The sequence below is a fragment of the Euphorbia lathyris genome, chromosome 5 (assembly GCF_963576675.1).
Source record: "Euphorbia lathyris chromosome 5, ddEupLath1.1, whole genome shotgun sequence".
Taxonomy (NCBI): Eukaryota; Viridiplantae; Streptophyta; class Magnoliopsida; order Malpighiales; family Euphorbiaceae; genus Euphorbia; species Euphorbia lathyris.
Genome location: NC_088914.1, coordinates 35,931,399 through 35,951,900, shown reverse-complemented (window position 1 = coordinate 35,951,900; position 20,502 = coordinate 35,931,399). Strand labels below are relative to the sequence as shown.

Sequence of the window (20,502 nt, the reverse complement as noted above, 5' to 3'; positions counted from 1 at the left end):
GAAGTCGATGGGAGTTAATAAAACTAGTCTGAAAAAAGCAGCTTAAGGGTAAACAGAAAAGTATCCAGAATACTTTGGGGTTACCAGAGAATAGAGGGCCGACAGGTACCTCGGCGAGGCTCTCAGGAGCCCCTAGTAAATACCTGGCTTAGGTGTGTTGTTGCGGTCAGTTTTCCTCCTTTCTATGGATTTGTTGTGTTGGAATGTTAGGGGTGCGGCTAGCAAGGCTACCCGTATCCATATTAATAATCTTATTAAACAGTTTAACCCTTCTTGTTTTGCTTTAATGGAAACTAAGATTAGTGGAGATAAAGCAGATGAGGTGGTTAAAAAGTTTAGGAACTGGAACTGTGTTAGATCGGAGGCAACTAGCTGGGCTGGTGGGATTTGGCTTTTCTAGAAGCCAGATCGGGTTCATTTTGATATTATTAGCATGGATAAGCAGTTTATTCACTGTAGAGTGAGTGTCTCCGGTAATATTCCTTTTTTGATTACCCTAGTGTATGCTGACCCTATCTTAGCCAATCGAAAACGACTTTGGGAGGTTCTCTACTCTATGAGTGTCAGCATTTTTGAGCCCTGGTTCGTGGCAGGTGACTTCAATGATATTGCCTTTATGAGTGATCAGAGAGGGGGTTCGAATCATTATGTTAATCGCTGCCTTCACCACAAGAATAGTATGGATTTATGTGGGCTTTCCGATCTTGGGGCTTCTGGTCATAAATTCACTTGGAAACGTAACAGTACATTTGTTCGTTTGGATAAGGTCTACGCTAATGTTTTAGCTCAGACTTATTTCCCTGAGAGTTCTGTGTTAAATCTCCCGTTCCGTCATTCGGATCACTGTCCTATTTTATTTAGGCTATTGAGAGGTAACAGTCCTAGGGGAGAAAGACCGTTCCGGTATCAGTTGGCTTGGGAGTCTCATCCTAAGTTTAAGGATTTCGTTCATGAGAATTGGAAACCTCATTCGAATGTCCTTCAAGCTGCTGAAGGGTTCAGGAATAATATGCTGGGATGGAATAGAAATGTCTTTGGGCATATTATTAGAAGGAAGAATAAGTTATTAAATAGGATGGAGGGTATTCAGCGTAGGTTGGAGGTGAGGTTTGATCACAGTTTGGATGGCCTCCTCAAAACCCTTCAGAAGGAGCTGGAAGCTGTGCTCAGGCAGGAGGAGCTTCTCTGGTTTCAAAAATCTAGGAAGTCCTGGATTAGAGATGGGGATCGTAATACCAGGTACTTCCATCTTTCTACCATGATCAGAAGGCAGAGGAATAGAATTGATGCCATTAAGGACTCTAATGGTGATTGGGTGTATGAAGATGAGGAGATTCGAAATTTGGCCCTGGAGTTCTATAAGGATCTGTTTAAAGAGGAGCCTGTTCATCTGGAGAGGGCTCACTCTGTCGCTACCTTTCCTATGATAAGTGAGGAGAGCAGTCAGGATGCCTTTCACCCTATATCCCTAAAGGAGATAGACCAAGCCATTTTCAGCATTGGGGCTTCTAAAGCTCCTGGGATTGATGGTCTGCCTGCTGGTTTTTACCATAAGCACTGGGAGGTGGTGAAGGAAGGTATCTATAATTTTATCATAGGTATTTTTAATGGTTCTCAGGATATAGAGTTGGTGAATAGAACCCTTCTGGTTCTGATTCCTAAAATTGATAAGCCTTCTTCCTTTTTGCATATGAGACCTATCAGTCTTTGTAATGTTCTTTATAAGACGGTTACAAAGATTGTGGCTAATAGAATCCGTGGCATTCTTCCTGCGATCATTTGTCAAAATCAGGGTAGTTTTGTGCATGGCAGACAAATGATGGATAATATGGTGATTGCCCAAGAGATGGTCCACACTATGAAGATCAGGAAGGAGAAGAAAGGCATTGTGGCTTTGAAGTTGGATTTGGAGAAGGCCTATAATCGTATCAACTGGAATTTCCTGATGGAGAGTCTGGAGAGAGCTAGGATCCCGGACAGCTGGAGAAGGTTAATTAAGGTATGTATCTCTTCTCCTGTGTTTCAAGTTATGATTAATGGGGATATGTCGGAGGAGTTCTCCCCGGGCTGGGGAATCCATCAGGGTGATCCTATGAGCCCATTCCTTTTCGTTATTTCTATGGAGAGGTTATCTCACCTGATTCAAGATGCAATCGATAATGAGAGTTTCCACCCGGTGGCTATCAATAGCTTCTGTCCCCAGGTGACTCACTTATTCTTTGCAGACGATGTCCTTATCTTTCTGGAAGGTAATGAGGAGAAGTTGAGTATTATTATGGATATTCTTGACTATTTGTGTTCGGCCTCTGGGCAGAAACTTAATATCCAGAAGTCTAGGATGATGTGCTCAAAGAATATGAACCCGAGAGTTTGTAAAAGATTAAGTGATCTTTCAGGTATTCCTCTTACTGATTCTCTAGGGAAGTATCTGGGTATTCCCCTCCACAGTGAGAGAGTGTCTAAAGTGTCTTTTAAAGATACTTTGGATAAAGCTAATATGAAGTGTGCCACGTGGAAAGCCAAGACTCTTTCTCTCGCTGGCCGCCTCACGTTAATTCAATCTGTTAATTGTGCAACTCCCAATCACATTATGCAGGCTTGTCAGCTTCCGGATCCTGTGCTTAATGATCTTGATAGGATTAACCGTAGGTTCCTGTGGGGGGAAGCTGAGGAGGGGAGAAAGATCCATCTGGTGCCTTGGAGTGAGGTTTGTCAGCCTAAAGATTCTAGAGGTATGGGCATTAGAAAAGCTAAGGATAATAATAAAGTTTTATTAATGAAACTCCTTTGGCGAATGTGGCAGTGTCCCTCTACTCTGTGGGTCCAGCTCTTATGTGGGAAGTACCGGAAGGATAAGGTGTTTGGGGGGCCTAAGGAGAGGGTGGTTAATTGTTCCTTTCTTTGGAAAGGCATCAGTGTTGTGTTTGCTGAGTTTTGTACTGGGATTGGGTGGAATGTGGGTAATGGCAGATCCATCAGTTTCTGGAAGGATAGGTGGGTAGGTAAAAAGCCTTTACTGGAAGTTTGTACTTCCTTGCCTCCGTTAGACGCTCAGGACTGGAGGATTGCTGATGTTGTGAACTCTGAGGGTGAGTGGATTTGGGATAAATTTGAATCTTACCTCAGTCTGGAATTGCTCCTTTCTATTAGAGGTGTCCACATAAGTAATCAATTGGAGGATAAGGACAGTTACTGTTGGGCGCTAACAAACAATGGGGCCTATTCGTGTAAGTCTGCTTTTCAGGCATTCCATCTGGATTTGGAGTCTTCTTCTCCAGGGGTTTGGAAGACGATTTGGGGTTTAAAAGTGTCTTACCGTATTAGGAGCTTCCTGTGGCTTGGAGCCAAGAATAGGTTGCTTACTAATTCGGATCAGAAAAGGAGGCACCTGGTGGTTTCTGGAGCCTGTGGCAGATGCAGAGGGTTTGAGGAGACGTTATGCCATGCCCCCAGGGACTGTGAGAAAAGTTTAGAGGTTTGGAGAAGAATCCTCCCTAGGGATGTGCTCCCATCTTTTTTAGCCCACTCTGAAGATGATTGGTTTGTGGATGGGATTAATGGGATTCTTTTGCCTGGGAATCAAGGTGTTCTTCTTTTTGTGGTGGTGTGCCATCAGATTTGGAGGTGGTGAAATGAGGAGATCTTTGGAGGTGGAGTGGTTTCTATGCCAAATATCCTTGATTTCTTTTCTAAGAAGATCATTACCTTGGTTGAAAGCTTTGGTGAAGACCCCTTAGCTAGGGTGGTGCAGAGGAAGGAGGTCAATCTTTTAGGCTGGTGTAGGCCGAGCGAAGGTGTGATTAAGCTTCACACTGATGGCTCTTGTCTGAGGGACGGGAGAATCGCCGCAGGAGGGGTTCTTAGAGATGATGGTGGCAGATGGGTGTCTGGCTTCTCTCAGAATTTGGGGATTGGTTCTTCCTTTTCTGCCGAGCTTTGGGGGATTCTTTCGGGCCTGAAGCTGGCTAAGGATCTTGGAGTGAAGAAGCTTCTGGTTGAGTCTGATAACCAAGAAGCAGTTAAGATGATTTCTGAGGGCAAGTCAGTCTGTCGGAATAGCTCGAATATTATTAAAGGCATTAAAAGGATTGGGTCCTCCTTCGAGTCTATTAAGTTTTCTCATATTTATAGGGAGCAGAACCGTGTCGCGGACCGTCTTGCGTTGGAAGGGCACTCTGGTTTGTTGGGCCTTTCTACCTTTTCTTCTCCTCCGGTCTTCATTTCGTCCTTGATCTTTGAGGATGTGGTGGGGGTCAGTTTTCCTAGGCTGATCCCGGGTTGAGCTGTTTTGTTTTGTTTTTTTCCTTTCCTTTTCTACCAAAAAAAAAATTAAGGTGTTTTAACTTTAATAAAGAAATAAGAAATAAAAATATTTTAATTTGGAGTGAATTAATAAGGGGAAATTTTAGTAAAATTTGACAAATAAACACTTTGCTTATTAATAATATAATGATAGAATTTATCCTTATTATATGTATGAAGAATATACTTTTAATAAGTGTATTTTATACCCTTATTAAATTTTGCTTATTAATGCTCATTTTTCTTGTAGTGGAACTAGGAACTTGAAGAACAAAGAACAAAAACTCGGAATTAAGCATTGGAGCTTTGAGAGGGGGTGTTGTGTGTTGAATGAGTGAATAATTATGAAGAATGGAGGGTCTATTTATAGCATTTTGAGATGACATTTTGAGTAATTAGTCATCAACTAATCCTTATTTTCCTCTCTAATTTTGCCCACTAACTTGCCACCTCACTAACTTCCTCAACTTTCATTAACCACCACCAACTTATTCCTAACCTCCCTCAACTTCCATACCACATCACCCCACTACCTTGTGGTTAGAGAGACTTTTAAAGCTTAGACATAGGTGTGGGGATGGGCTAGACTTCGTAGGTTAGCTCGTGTTTGTGTTCGGGTGCGTTTGGAGAAGTCGAGTGGACCGAAAATGGGTTCCAGACGAGGACTGAACTCTAGCTCGCCGAGCTGGAGGTTAGTATATTATTTATTTATTTATTTATTTTTCATTCTTCTTATTTTTATTTATAAAAAATGGAAACTATACCCTAAAATTAAACATAAGCTTTCTATAAACATGAAAATAAAATTTATTTTATGTTGGGCCAACAAAATCCCATTTTTATTATTATAGGGATTTCTCTTATTTAGGGCCTGTTTGGTTCAACTGTTAGCTAATAACTGTTGCGGTTGCTGTTAGCTGTTTGCAGTTGCAGTAAGCTGTTAGCTGTTTATTATTAGCGGTTTAATTACTAGTGTTTGGTAAAATTATATTGAACTGTTGCTGTTCGGATTTAAAATGTCTAAAATGGACATGTTTTAAATTAATCAACGATGAAATTATAAAAGGAAAAATGTGAAAAAATGCCCATAAAATTACTTTTGGCTGCCAACATTAGGGGTATAATTGCGTAATTTTAGACGTTAAGGTTAAGATTGCTCATTGCTACAAATATTAGGGGTATTTTTGCACCTTATCCTATTATAAAATAAAAAATGTGTTACACAAATTAATAAAAATAATTTATATAAAAATAAAATATTTATTGAACGCAATAAAACCTTGTTCTCCCGGTAATTATGTGGTAGAAATATAAATAATGTTAAAGAATAAACATATTTTGCGGAAATAAAAAGGATAATTTTGTCAATAACATATAACTGCAAACAGCTGTTTATGAAAAGATGAGCTTTTCGTGAATGCAGTTTTCAGAAAAAATGCTAAATGATGCGGTTATATAAACTTAGCCAAACGCTATATTTCATGTGGTTTAGAGTGAAACGCTAAACGCTCCTCCAAAAAGCTGAAACAAACGCCCTTTTAATATTTTTGGTAATTGACAGATTTCTTGCTCAACGTAGAGTAAATCTCCTTAATTTTCTGTTCAAAAGGATCAGAGAATTTTAAGGAGTGAATCTAATCTTTTGATCTTCTCTTTTCTAATTTGGGGTGCCAACCGCGCTATATGGGGCAGATTCGCCTCCTAAGGTGGACGCGCGCATATGAGATGTCGGTGACACCTTCTAGTCGAAGAGGGAGGATTTCATGCAAAAAGAAACACCCAAAAAAAAAAATTTGATTGCATGAGTAATGTAATGTAATTATAGAGGGAGACTCTCACACAACACACCAATTCTCATAGGTTTCTAACCAAAACAAAACATGTGATGCTCTGCTGCATTTTCAGATATAACTCCTGCCACGAATAAATCCCCTAAATTGGTTAAAATTGCACATTCTTCTTTTTCTAACCTGGCTTCTTCCACAAAATTTCACTTTTCTTTTCTCAACCCGTGTCATGTCTTGTTGAAATCTCAAACTCCACTTTTTAATTTCTCTTTAATCAATAATAGCGAATTAAATGTAGTGTAACTCTTAGGCTTGTGGTTAAGATCATACCTATAACTAGAAAGGTTATGGGTCCGAATCAAATGGAGTGGAGTAAACAATTTTTTTTTTTTAATGTAAGGGTATTGTATGCAAATTTTATTTTAAAAAAATAATAGCGCCTTAAATAAGACTCTACATTGATTGATTGAAATATAAAAAGAGAGGTTTTATCAATTTCGATTTAGTAGTGCCAATTGGCATATGCTTTCTCAACGCTTCGGTTCCATACGCAGAACAATTTCTTTGATTGCACATGTCAGGATCTTGGCTTTGCAGTTTTTCGATTTTGATTCAAGGCCAGACGGTAATGTTCTTTTGGAATATGTTTCGCAAGTTGGAAAAAATTGTTGCCCCCTAAAAACACTAATTATAATATAGTAAGAAATTTTATAAAAGTAGCCCTACGAATAATGACTAGATTCCCCCAGAAAGAATAGTACCAAATGTCTAGAGTCAAGTACATTTGATATGAAGCCGAACTTCAAAGATCGCGAAAAAGATCTCTCAGTGACTAGATTTTGCTTTTCCTTTAAAGCTTAAGAGCCTATATACAGGTGTTTAGGACATCTTTAGTCTATTCGGCAGAATAAGACTGAATGTATAAGTCAGATAATTTTAAAACGTTTATTATCACACGAAAACATTTGGACTAAGAGAGCCTTATTAGCTTTAGCTAACTCCATTCGATTCTTATAGTGATACGGATTGGTTTTGGGGTAATAGTTTTAAATAATAAACTATTAAAGATATTCTTAAACTAAACTTGAAGTAGTCTTAAAACCTCAAAGATTTACCAACTATAACCCGTAAGAATTGAAAAATCCTCATTGTTAAAAGGAAGAACCCCACCAACACTCTAAAAGAGAAAATTATATTTGATTGATAAAAAAGTTGTTTAGATGAATTCATATTATCCATTAACGTAAAGACAACGAATAACTAATTAAAGAGAAAAGATTAAGGATAAAATATGGTATGGTTAAAAGAGTAAACTTGTAAATAAGTTCATGATGACAAGAGTTATAAATAAGGGATGACAAAGTTGTAATTAGGGGAAGGTAGAGGGACGATAATGACATTTTAAAAAGTTCATACAACATATAGGCTTTTAATTTCAAAATGTTTTGGTAATTTTGAAAGTCTACACGGCCCGTAGGAATAGCCACATGGCGTATGGATTAAAAATAAAGAGGCACACATGCTTCTTTACAATCTACACGCAATGTGGGTTTTCCACACAGCTCTGAATTGTTATTTCTTTGCTCCGGTTTGTTGCTTATTTGACCCGACTTCTTACCACTATCCATTCTCACATTTCAGTCAACTTAATAATACCCTTATCGTATAGTTTATATCATGGATCGAAGGGTTGTAATCTTCTGTTTAACTTTTTATATGCAGCTGTTTAAATTTCATGGATTGTAAGAAAATATTAAGGGAGAAAAGCGAGTCTGTGCCTTAATAAATTTGTACATATGTATTTCATTAATTATTACTTGTATGTTGTATGATTATAAAGATTAGCTAGTTAATGCTCATATAGCTAATTTCATTATATTTGGAGCATTATATGGCGGTGGGAATAAAATTTAATAGGTTGAAAATGAAGTCCATGTTTGGATATATAGATAGATAGATTATAGCCAAGTTAGTATTAATAGTGTGAATTGAAAATGAAGGGAGGTTTTATTATTTATGTATTATTTTTGAGAGTGTTGTTGGTAATTAAACTGAAATAGATGTAAATGGAGAGATGGCAGGATTATGATTAGTTTATATGTATATATGAAAATGAGAGTATGCATTACAGCTAATAAATGATGTTTCTTGTTTGTCCCATTAATTACTTAATCATATTATGAATGATGTCTGTCTTTATGTGCAATTTGTACAACTCTCTACCTGTCTAATGAAACCACTTCTATTCTTATTTAATCATCAATCATCATACCCTACCATACCATAATAATACTTCATTCATTATTTTTATCTCTACAATTTCTTACTATTTCTCTTTGATTTCAACTTTTCATCTATTTCATATAACAAATTAATTACTTAATCAAACAAATATTTAATGTCAAAGTAATAAATAAGGTTAACGTATAAATTAAACATTTTAAAATCTTCATTCCCTCATTTAATCCAAATACCAAACCTTGAATAAGTCAAGTATTTAAAGTGCTGCTACTAGCTTTTCTTTTGAATGAAATAATGAATTGAATAAATGAATCAAATCAATGCCAATAAGCTTACAAGTGAAGGGGAGTGGAAGTTGTTACAGTAAAGTCCGAAGAAAAAAGTTCTAATCTGGCTGTTTCATCTGCTAGCCGATTGCCTTCCATGTGGACAAAACGAAACACACAATTTGGGATAGCCTGAGCAATTGATGTGCAGTCTGATAAAATCATCCCCAGACTAGAAAAATCTTCTACCGGATCACTTCGTAACGCATTAATAACAATCTGAGAGTCTCCCTCGACACAAACTGACACTTCTCCTCTATCTTTTATCCACGTAAGTGCCTTTTTGCACGAAATAGCCTCAGCCACAGCGGGAGGAAAAGGGCCTAAAACTGATTCGAACCTTGCTGCAAGAAAAGCGCCTTCGCTGTTGCAAATTACAGCACCAATACCCGTCCGAAAGCTGTTTAGCGGGATCGATGCATCAAAGTTTATTCTTACCCTTCCTTCTTGATTCCTCCCAACAACCCTGCTACCTTGATCGTCCGCTCTGACCGTCGATACTTCTGCTTCATTATTTGCTTCAAGCCACGATTTGTAGATAATTTCCACATTTGCAGCAGCAGCCTCGGGACTTATTACTTTCTGCTGCCACACCTTTTGGTTTCGACAGAACCAAAGGTACCATAGCAGAGTAGCAACTTGACCTGCTTGATCCGGATTGGTGTTGTTTAGAGTCTCCTCCCACCAGGTTTCAAACTCGACCAGACCCGATCCACGCATCTGTGAAAAGGATGAAAAATTCCAGACTGCAATAGAAAAGGGGTAGTGAAGCATGATGTGAGAGATAGACTCATTCGATGCTGAACAGAATGGGCACTGTGGACTTATATCGACTCGTCGTGAAAGGAGAGATACTCTTATTGGGATTATGTTCCATGCGGCTCGCCACAAGAAATTTTTTACCTTCGGAGGGCAAAGCATATTCCATAGCTTATTCCAAGGTGCGTTTCGCACCGTCTCAGGGGGACTGGGGTCGTCTTCCATGAGTGCGTAATAAGCCGATTTAACGCTGTATTCCTTTTTTCTCCCTCCGCCAACTGACCTGGTCTTCATGATTGAAAGAAGATAGAGGGATTTGCAGAATGAAATTACTATCTTCCTCAGAGAAAACCGACTCAAGCATCTCTACGTTCCATTCACCATTTCCAATAAACCTATCCACCGTCCAATTACTATCCACCACGATATCCTGTGTCTGCGGCTGTCCCGGGATACCCGAGATTGAAGGAAGCCACTTGTCCTGCCAAACACGAGTCCGCCTACCATTACCAATCCTCATGAAAACCTCTCTGCAGATCAATTGTTTGAGCCTGTAATATACTAACCCAGACAGCACTTGGGCATGAATCCTTTATCGTATCACGGAAGTCCGTTCGCAGGAAATACCTCGCTTTAAATAATCTGCTGAGAAGGGAGGTAGGATTTGACAGAAACCTCCAACCTTGCTTACCTAGTAGTGCTATGTTAAACTCGTGGAAGTGCCGGAAATTCAATCCGCCCCACTCTTTTCGCACACATAAGGATTTCCACCTTTTCCATTTTATTCCACGACCCCACCAGTACGCATTTAGCATCGTCTGGATCTTTTCACAGATGATTTTTGGTAGTAAGAAAACCTGAAAAACATAGGACGAGATTGCTTGAGCTACCGCCTTAATTAAGATCTCCTTTCCCCCTTGAGATAAACGCTTAAGATTCCAGCCCCGGGTCCGCTTTTGGACCCTATCAACAACATACCAGAATTCTGCCGTTTTACTTCTTCCTACTGACGCCGGCAACCCTAGGTAACGGTCATTGCTATCCGCTTGCTGAACCTGCAAAATGCTCGCCAAATATTCTCGCCTCTCCGCAGGAACTTTCGCGCTAAAGGTAACATTGGATTTAGAGAAGTTGATATTCTGACCAGAAGCGGCTTCGTATTGGGAGAAGATAGCTTTGATGTTCACACATTCTTGTACTGAAGCTTTGAAGAAAAAGTAGCTATCGTCTGCAAACAGCAGATGTGAAACCGACGGAGCTCCCCGACTGATACGACAACCATGAACCGCTCCACTACACTCGGCTTGATGTAACAAGGCTGACGGGCCTTCAGTACAGAGGATGCAAAGGTAGGGGGAGAGCGGATCTCCTTGACGAAGCCCTCTATAAGGTTTAAAAGCCGGAAAAACTGCATTCTTGTTTGTTATCTGATATTCAACCGAGGAAACACTGCTCATAATAAGCTCAATAAACTGAACCAGAAAATTCATACGCACCATAACTGCCCTCAGATAATCCCACTCAATCCTGTCGTACGCCTTAGACATATCCATTTTTAGTGCTGCATACCCTTGTCTGCCACCTCTTCCTAGTTTGAGGGCATGACCGACCTCGTAAGCTATCATGACATTATCTGTAATAGATCTTTTTGGAACAAAAGCACTTTGGGATGCTGAAATAAGGTAGTGGAGGATACGCTTAAGTCTGTTTGCAATGGTTTTTGTCATTATTTTCCCCAGGATGTTACAGAGAGCAATAGGCCGAAGGTCAGTTGTTGAGACCAATGGGGACTTCTTTGGGATGAGGACTAAGTTTGTTCGATTTACAAAGGTCGGGATTGAACCAGAATTTAGACAACTAGAACAGTACCTTGTAACATCATCTCTAATTGTTGCCCAATGTTGTTGAAAAAACCCCGGGTTCAGACCGTCCGGTCTAGGGGATTTGTTGGGGTGCATATCGAACAAGGCATCCTTAATTTCCCCCGCTGTATAATCTCTTATCAGAGAACTTCTGTGCTCATCTGATACTCTCGTCTGAACTGCATCGAGCCACTCTGCCGTCGAGCTGCTTTGTGAGCTGAACAATTGGACAAATTGTTCTTGAATTGAATCAGCTAGCCCCTCATTCCATGTGCACCTAACTCCTGCTTCATTAATTAACCCGTCGAAGTCATTTTTTCGCCTCCTAGACTTGACAGATTTATGAAAAAAACTTGAATTGTGATCTCCCTCTCGCAGCCACTGTATCTTCGACCTCTGCTGCCAATATACTTCCTGGTCTTGTCTAACCAAATCCAATTCCCTCATGGTTCTATCCGCTTCCTCTATATCCCCCAGGCCTCTTAATCGCTCTAAATGATTTTTTATTTGTCTTGCGCGACCCTGGAAACGAAGCCGGAATTTTCTACCCCAATCCACAATATTTGAGGCGGATCCTGACTTTGGAAGTATCTAGGAGAAGTGCCAGCGCCAACCTGGGGATGGGGCATATCACTTGATGGATGAGTATCTAATGAGGGGCAACCAACTTTGTTTACCCTGCACTTCTATCCACGAGAAGGTGGTCCGAGATCTACATGGTGGATCCCTGGGGGGACATTTTGGGCGAGACAAGACATATGCAGCAGTGAGTTCCCGTTATTTCTGGCCCAAAATGAGAAGAGATGTGGCGTACCGTAGAACGATGCTATATCTGTCAGACCGCCAAGGGACACGCTACAAATACTGGCTTACAGCTACCCTTGCCTGTACCAGAAACTATATGGGAGGATCTGTCCATGGATTTTGTCCTAGGGTTACCCAGAACTCAGAGAGGCATGGATTCCATCTTTGTGGTTGTTGACCGGTTTTCGAAAATGGCACACTTCATACCATGCCGTAAGACTAACGACGCCTCAGCGACTGCCAAGCTATTCTTCAAAGAGGTTGTCAGACTACATGGTGTACCAAAGAGCATTGTCTCAGCTCAAACCTTTCTGGAAACAGGACGCCTGTCGAGCTGTTCCAGGTATTCTGGACTGACTGTTTACATGACTCCTCAAGCCCCCAGCCATTGGAGCTAGTATCCATAAATAGGATAAGCGCCGAGTGGTCAGATTGAGTGGTTACTACATTCTTTACAACTGCCGAACTGAACCTTGCGAGCCATCCGGGGTTAGCCAAACCCCTATCTAATTTCTCCTCTAACAACGGCTGATCACGTCTTCACCTATTCCAGGTGAACTAGTAACCTTGCATTGTGATCTCAGATAAAGAACAAAAATCTAAAGTTTCTTGGAATCCCGTTAGTAAGTGTTCTGGATGGCGCCTGCCTCCTCTCTTCTCAAAATCAAACAGAAGGTCATTAAAATCCCTGATAACTGTCCATGCAATATCTGATATAATACTCAAATATTTTAGAATTTGCCAAGACAAAGTCCGTCGACCCCTTTCTGGAAAACCATAGAATCCCGTGAGCCTCCAATCTTCAGCCTGGGGTAAAGATATCCTAACATCGATGAAATTAGCACCAAATTTCAGGAGGTTTACATTCAAAGTTGAGTTCCACATCAGTGCCACTCCTCCACCTCCTCGCACACTTGGGACCGCAAAGTGACTGTCGAACCCAATTTTATTTCTCAATGCAACTATCGCTTCACTCCCAACCATTGTTTCCATAAGAAAAACAATGTCGGGTTTGTGGGTCTGAACGAGCTCTTTCAGCTCCCTTATTGTCTCAGGGTTACCCACGCCCCGGCAGTTCCAACTGATGGTAATCATGGCTTCTGGCTGGCCCCCTCACTGGAACCTGCCGATATCTCTATTTCACTAATAAATCCTTCTGGTTTCTTCTGGGGGGTTGTTTCATATCTCTTCCGCTTAGCTTCAGACATTAGGTGTAACTCTTCTTCATCACGTTCAGTGTCCTCCATATCCTTCAGTGTTGTTTCACCTACAACTCCCATATTGACCTGCTCCACTTCAGTTTCTGGGGTTTGGACTAACGTTGGGGAGGATTTTAGCCATGGCGAAGTATTTTGACTGAACCTTCTTGGACCAGCCCTAAGGAACGAGCCATATAGGGTTACCATCTCCGGATCATTGATGGCTCTGAAACCCTCGCAATCTCTATCTGCGTGGCCTATCAGACCGCAAAAGAAACAAAAGTGAGGGAGTCTCTCGTATTTAAAATTCACCGAACTCCAGCTCGTAGCCGAGGTACCCAGTTTCATCCGTCGTTTCAGTGGCTTGTTAATCTCCAACATTACTTGAACACGAAGGTATCCAGCAAAATTCGCCCCATAATCACGAGGATCAATTTTTAGCACTGTACCTACAAACTTTCCGCAGGAAACCGCGACTTTTTCTGACCGAAAACCAGTTGGGAGGTCATGTAACTGAATCCAGAATGCTACCTCTTGTAGTTGGACAATATATATCTCCTCCGGTTGAATTACTCGCTTCAGCACCAGAAGTTTATTCTCAAACGACCACGGTCCTCCATTCAAGACAGCATTAATATCAAAGGTATGATTGAATTGGAATATGTACCTGTTGTTTTCAAGAGAGATAATAGCCATACCTCTCGCAGGGCGCCATAGTTTTGAGAGAGTAACCTTCATACCCTCTACGTTAATCTCTTTCTTCATAACAAACCGACCAACACAAGCCCATCGAAGATCATATGCCTGAACCGGCTCCTGTTCAGGAATAACAACTGGTGCCACCTCTTTTTCTTCCAGCGACAGGTTGAGACAATTTTGAGTTATGGTATCCATCGTTAAGGCAATTGAGGGTAAAACAATATGGTTTTGAAGGGACAAGGGGAGGGAAAACAATATGCGGATTACTCACACAAAGCAGATAAGGCCGGCGGTGATGAAAACATGGAAGGCGGAGTTCGAAAGCTTAAACCCCAAGTTAGGGTATCGGAGAAAAAACCCTAGCATAGGGTAACAGGAGCTTTTACAGAACAGTGCTGCTACTAGCTTAGAGCAAGTTATCTTCTATCTTTATTTTTATTTTTTCTCAACCGTATGTATTCTCGTTGAGATATACCTATATTTAAGAGAATTTCTATCATATTTTTGGAATAATGCATTCAACTAAAAGAATGACGCATGCTATCTCAATGAAAAATAATTGGTGTTAAGTATACACATGATATAATAAAGTGTATTATTTCATAAGTATATTAGAATTACTCCATATTCAGTACTTAATCACAGTTAATGCTTACCGTTATTTTCTGCAGATATCTTAATAAAAAACCTGAAAATCATTCTTACAGATTCTACTTACCTTATCAACTGAACAATAAATCATAAATAATTGCTAGTTATTTTATAATATGAAAAAAAATTTGATATTAGAACTAGCATTTTCTTTTGATAAATTAATTATGTTATATTGAATTTTATTCTCTCAATAACATGTTTGGAAGCAAATTAAGGAATTAAATTCTCTTGTATTTAAAAGTAACTTAATTATGGTCTCTCAACTACCCCTATTTAAGATTAAACTTTATTATCTCTTTTGTGAGGGGCTTTGTTTTTTCTCATCTTTGAGAAGATTTGCTTGCCTTCTAATAACTTTTTTAGGTAGTACCCATGGATGATGATTATTATCGTTTGTCACTAAGTATTGAAGAGGATGAAGAGTTGTCTCTAGAGCCTACGATGGACGTGGTGAGGCAATGTTAAGTGAAATTTTTCTGGTGGGAGGATTTTCTACAGACAGTGTTATCAAGTTTCCCATTATGAAGCATCGAATCGCTAGAGTACCGTCCTCTATTCGTCTACTCAATCCTATCTGCCACTGAACACTATAACCGAGTGCTCAGATTTTCTCTACCACTGAGTACTAACCGAGTACTCAGCTTCACTCTTCTAACCTTTACAATTGATACAAGATTGTTCTCACTAAACGAAGAACACTTTAGATGAATACAATTCACTCTAGACTTTTACACAATGATTGGAATTTGGTGTAAGAACTTGCTTTTTCTAATCAGACAGCTTCTCTTTTGGATTCTTTGACTTAGTGAAGATTTTGCTTGTCTGTTTTTCTCTTGTATATTCGGCAATGATCCAAGTGATGAACTTGTCTATTTATAGTGAATTCTGAAGCTCCAATGATTTGAAAATCCGACATAGCCATTGAGACTAACGGTCTTCTTCGTCATCATGTGGTCAGCTTCCAGAACCGCAGGTCAATCCTGTCTTCTCATTTGCGCAGGAGCCATGTTTGCCAGTTTCGTCTTCTTCTGACAGGTTCGTCTTCTAGCGCCAGGTTTGTCTTCTTGCCAAACACCAGATGGTCCATGCGTCTCGAAAAGGTCTTTGAAACGTATTTCCGAGGCTTCTGAAATGTGTCAGACTTTGTCTCGCAAGTTGACGGGTAATTGGACGCTGACTTGATTATCACTCACCTTGACTTAGTGGCGTCTTGAATCTTGCTCAGCTTGACTTCGCAGCTTCACCTTCAAGCTTTCCTGAAGAAAACATTTCTTTTGTAACGCTGAGTTATGTTCCACTCAGCTTCTGTTGTGTGCCTTGCTCATGCTGATTTTGTTCTGTCTTTCTTTTAGAGACTTAAAGTTCCTGTTCTCGTTAGTTAATATACTCAACATTGAACAAACATATTAGTACAATTAAATCAAAGCACTTAAATTTAATTGTTTAATCATAGGATTATCTTAAATAATTTTATCAAATCAAAATCATGTGGAAAGGTGTTTCAACACAAACTAACTTAAAATGCACAAAACTAAACTATATAAAGAAATTTATGTATATAAAATCAACCAAATAAAGAATTTGGATCTTGGATTGATGTATGAAATAAGTGTTGGATTACAAAGGATGAAAAGTGAAATGAAGTATACATGGTGTGTTAAATAGGGTATGAGAATGAGAATGAGAATGAAAATGAGTAATTCCCTTTCCTAATATTTGGTTAATCAAAATATAATAGGTAATGGAAATGACATTACCCACTACATTGGAATCATCCATTTCCTCTCTTATTTTAAGAAATCAATTTGATTCCATCATTTTCTATTATATTTTCTGTCCCAAGTTTTCTTTTTATTTTTTTCTACATTTTTTTTCGTTTTTCTTTCATTAAAATTGTAAAATATATTTCAATTAGCAAAATCGATTTTTCGTATAAAGGATATGAATTTAACAGTGGATTTATCAAGTTCACAGATGATAACGGGGCAGTTTGGTATTCTATTGGGATAGAGATGGGGATAAAAGTTGGGATAAAGATATGGATAAATGGTTGGGATAATGATAAAAATATGATAGTCGAGAATTATTATTTAATGTTTGGTATGTGGGATAGGGATGGGGATAAAATAATATATTTTACTATTTTAACCTTATTTAAACTACATAACATTAATTTGAGGGATAATATGGACTTCCATCCTATTAAAATCGCAGGAGCTTATCCCGCCTCCTTATACCACCCCCCTCCTAGGTATAGGATTTGAGGGATAAGAGGTTTATCCCTCATCCGTCTCACTCTTCTATCTCACAAACAAACACGGGATAACTTATCTCATATTTTTTTATCCCTATCTCATCCCCTATATCCCTTCTAACAAACACACCGTAAAGGTAATATAACATATAAAATATAATATAGAAAATACGTAATAATTTTTAAGTCAATTTAAATCTTTGCTATTATTAATATAATTATTAAAGTTTATTATTATTATTATTAACTAATGTATTGATTCCGATTCCATATTAAAACAAACACAATAAATAAATTGTGTTTCCGATTACGATTCCATCACATTCCGATTTCGTTTTCAATTCCGATTCTGTATTTTGAAAATGTCTAGTTTAGTAAGAATTGTTGTAATTAGTTTAAATATGTAAACAAATATTTCAATAGGATGAGTTTAATAATTAATCTTACTTACGAAAAAAAATTAAAAGAAGGCAAGACCTCTCCAATTCAAATCCTAACTTTTTATAAATAGATTTAAGTATGAGAGCCAAACTGAAATATGCCCAAAATAAGAAGTATGAAATATGCTAATATTGCTTGCTGTGTAAATGCCGTTAAAATTCTCTTCCGAGATAAACCAAAAATGAAAAAAATAAATAAAATATCAAAACAGATCTCTATGTCAAGTCAAGGGCCCCACTCATTTGTGGGCTCCAGTTCCACCTAATGCCAATCTGTCTTCCTCCCCCAAAATCCAAACTCTACTTTCCCGTCTCTGCTCTTAATAACACCCACTCTTCTGCTCATACTACTACATCTTCTCCTTTCACCGCCACAATGCCGACATCTCCGTCGCTCTCCGCCATTCTATTCCTCACCGTCTCTCTCCTCTTCCTTGCTTCCTCAACTTCTGCTCACAATATCACTCGTATACTTGCTAAACACCCTGCTTTCTCCACCTTTAACCATTACCTCACTGTCACGCATCTCGCCGCCGAAATCAACCGCCGCGAGACTATCACTGTTCTAGCCCTAGACAATGCCGCCATGTCTTCTTTATTAGCTAAGCATCTCTCTGTTTATACTCTTAGGAACGTTCTCTCTCTTCATGTTCTTGTTGACTACTTTGGTGCCAAGAAACTCCACCAGATCACCGATGGCACTACCTTGACTTCCACCATGTTTCAGGCCACCGGATCAGCCATTGGAACTTCCGGTTATGTTAATATTACAGATCTTAAAGGTGGAAAAGTGGCGTTTGGAACAGAAGATGGAAAGCTTGATTCTACTTTTGTCAAATCTCTAGAAGAGCTTCCGTATAACATTTCCATTATGCAAATCAGTCAGGTTTTCCTCTCAAATTCTTACTCCATTACTGAATTTACAGATTCGTATATATTTCCTTTGAATTTAATAAGAAATGCTTGATCTGTGAGTGATTAGGCTTTGAATTCGGCTGATGCTGAAGCACCAACAGCTGCGCCGTCGCTAAATCTGACTGAAATCATGTCAAGGCAAGGCTGCAAAGAATTCTCCGATTTGCTGAAAGCGTCGGGAGCTTTGTCGACATTTGAGGATAATCTTGAAGGAGGTTTAACGGTGTTCTGTCCCACAGATACCGTTATTAAGGGTTTCATGCCGAAATACAAAAACTTAACCGCCGCTAAGAAGGTTTCCTTGCTGTTGTATCACGGAATCCCTGTGTACCAATCGTTGCAGATGCTGAAATCCAGTAACGGAATCATGAACACATTGGCTACTGACGGCGCCAATAAGTACGACTTCACCGTACAAAATGACGGTGAGGATATAAAGTTGGAAACGAAGGTTGTGACGGCGACGATTACAGGTACGGTTAAGGACGAGGAGCCATTAGTTGTTTATAAGGTTGATAAGGTATTGATGCCGAGGGAATTGTTCAAGGCAGCACCGGCACCTAAAGGTTCGAAAAAAGCACCGTCACCTAAGTCGTCAAAGGATGATGACGATGCCGATGTGGACGCAGATGCACCAGAGGCTGATGCACCGTCAGATGATGATTCGGAAGATTCAACGGTTGCTGATGATAATGGAATAACCAGAATGGAGGGTGGGAGATTAGTTATTGGACTGATGATGAGTTTGTGTTTAGGGGCAATCTTTTCTTAATTTCAATTTTTATTTTTAATACACGTGTGATTTTCGTTCAGCACTTTTTTTACGATGGGTGATACGTTTTATTTTGTGCATAATACTTTTGTGTAGAAAATGGTTAATAATTGGTCGGGATTCTTTTGGTCCTACACTATTATTTTATTTCAATAGTTTACTTTATTTTTTCTTTTGATTGGTAATTGAAGGTGTCGGTGGACTTGTAATTGCTAGATTTTCATTTTAATAAAAACGCAACAAAATTTCATTAAATACACTGTTTTTTAAATGAGGCGTTGGATAAGATAGGAATAAGAGCCGTCGAGTATTTTTAAAAGATTTTTAATTTATTAATGTAGACTAGGTAGATAAAGAGAAAAATACTTTAACATGACATTACATTAATTTGTGAGGAAGAAAGCATAAATGTAAAATATAATAAACATTTTTATTTATGATATTAAAGTTATAAGCATTTATATCATCATTATAAGGGTTAGGTTATACTTACTTTGTTTTTATCACCATTGGATGAACTTACTTTGTTAAAGTTCACCATCATCCAATGGTGAAAAAAACAAAGTAAGCTTTACTTTGTTAAAAACAAAGTAACCATAGAAAGGCACCCTAATTACAATATTGATTTATTATTTTACCTTTAATATATCAATACATTAACACCCCCTCTTCAAATTGGAGGCTGTGAGAAAACAAGATCCAGTTTGGAAAGAAAGAAGTGAAGCGCAGCTGCTGATAACAGTTTGGTGAGGAGATCAATCAGTTGAAGTTTAGTAGAAATATGAGTGGAAAGAAAGCCAGAAAGGATGTGATCATGAACAATATGACAATCGATGTCGAAATGTTGAGGGGTGAAAAATACCTCTATTTTGAAAAAAAAATGTAGGCAATTGTGATTAAGAAATTCAGTCCCATGATCCGTTCTAATTTGTTTGATTTTGGTGTTAAATTGATTTTCGATTAACAAAACAAAAGATTCAATGGCATAAAAGACTTCGGTTTTATCACATAACAGTAAGGTCCAATTAGCACGTGTGTAATCATCAACAATGGATAGAAAATATTTAGCTCCCGTTAGAGTAGCTAATTAAGGAGAAAAACCTTGAAACATCTGGCAAATGACTAATCAGTATAAAATCAGAATGTATGTTAATAGATCCAATATGTGAAATTTCATTTTTAGAACCATCTGGCAAATGAACCTAATTATTTGAATTAATGGCATTAACAAATGTAAAAAGACTAAACTGATTAGTCATGTCTGATGCAGCATCAGTATCTATAATCCAAATTGTAAAAGTAGTAGATTTGGAAAAGTAGGTAGAATGAACATAGTAGAATTAACCTGTGAAATAAAAAATGCATATTATATCAGCGGCAGTAAGCTGAGGAGATATATTGTAATTGCCTTGAATAGACAAAGACCGATGTCCAGAGGTATTTACGTCACAAAAACGTACATTATTCATATCATGTAATGGTGTAGGA

General features: G+C 38.7%; 1 protein-coding gene across 1 annotated transcript; it reads left to right on the top strand.

The window, feature by feature from the left end:
• The first annotated feature begins 17,577 nt into the window (after positions 1-17,577).
• On the top strand, positions 17,578-19,186 carry LOC136230583 (fasciclin-like arabinogalactan protein 2). The gene is made up of 2 exons (XM_066019705.1): positions 17,578-18,213; positions 18,310-19,186. Exons 1-2 carry the CDS (start codon positions 17,593-17,595, stop codon positions 19,012-19,014), a joined length of 1,326 nt encoding a protein of 441 aa, XP_065875777.1. The 5' UTR covers positions 17,578-17,592; the 3' UTR covers positions 19,015-19,186.
• The last annotated feature ends 1,316 nt before the right edge of the window (positions 19,187-20,502 follow it).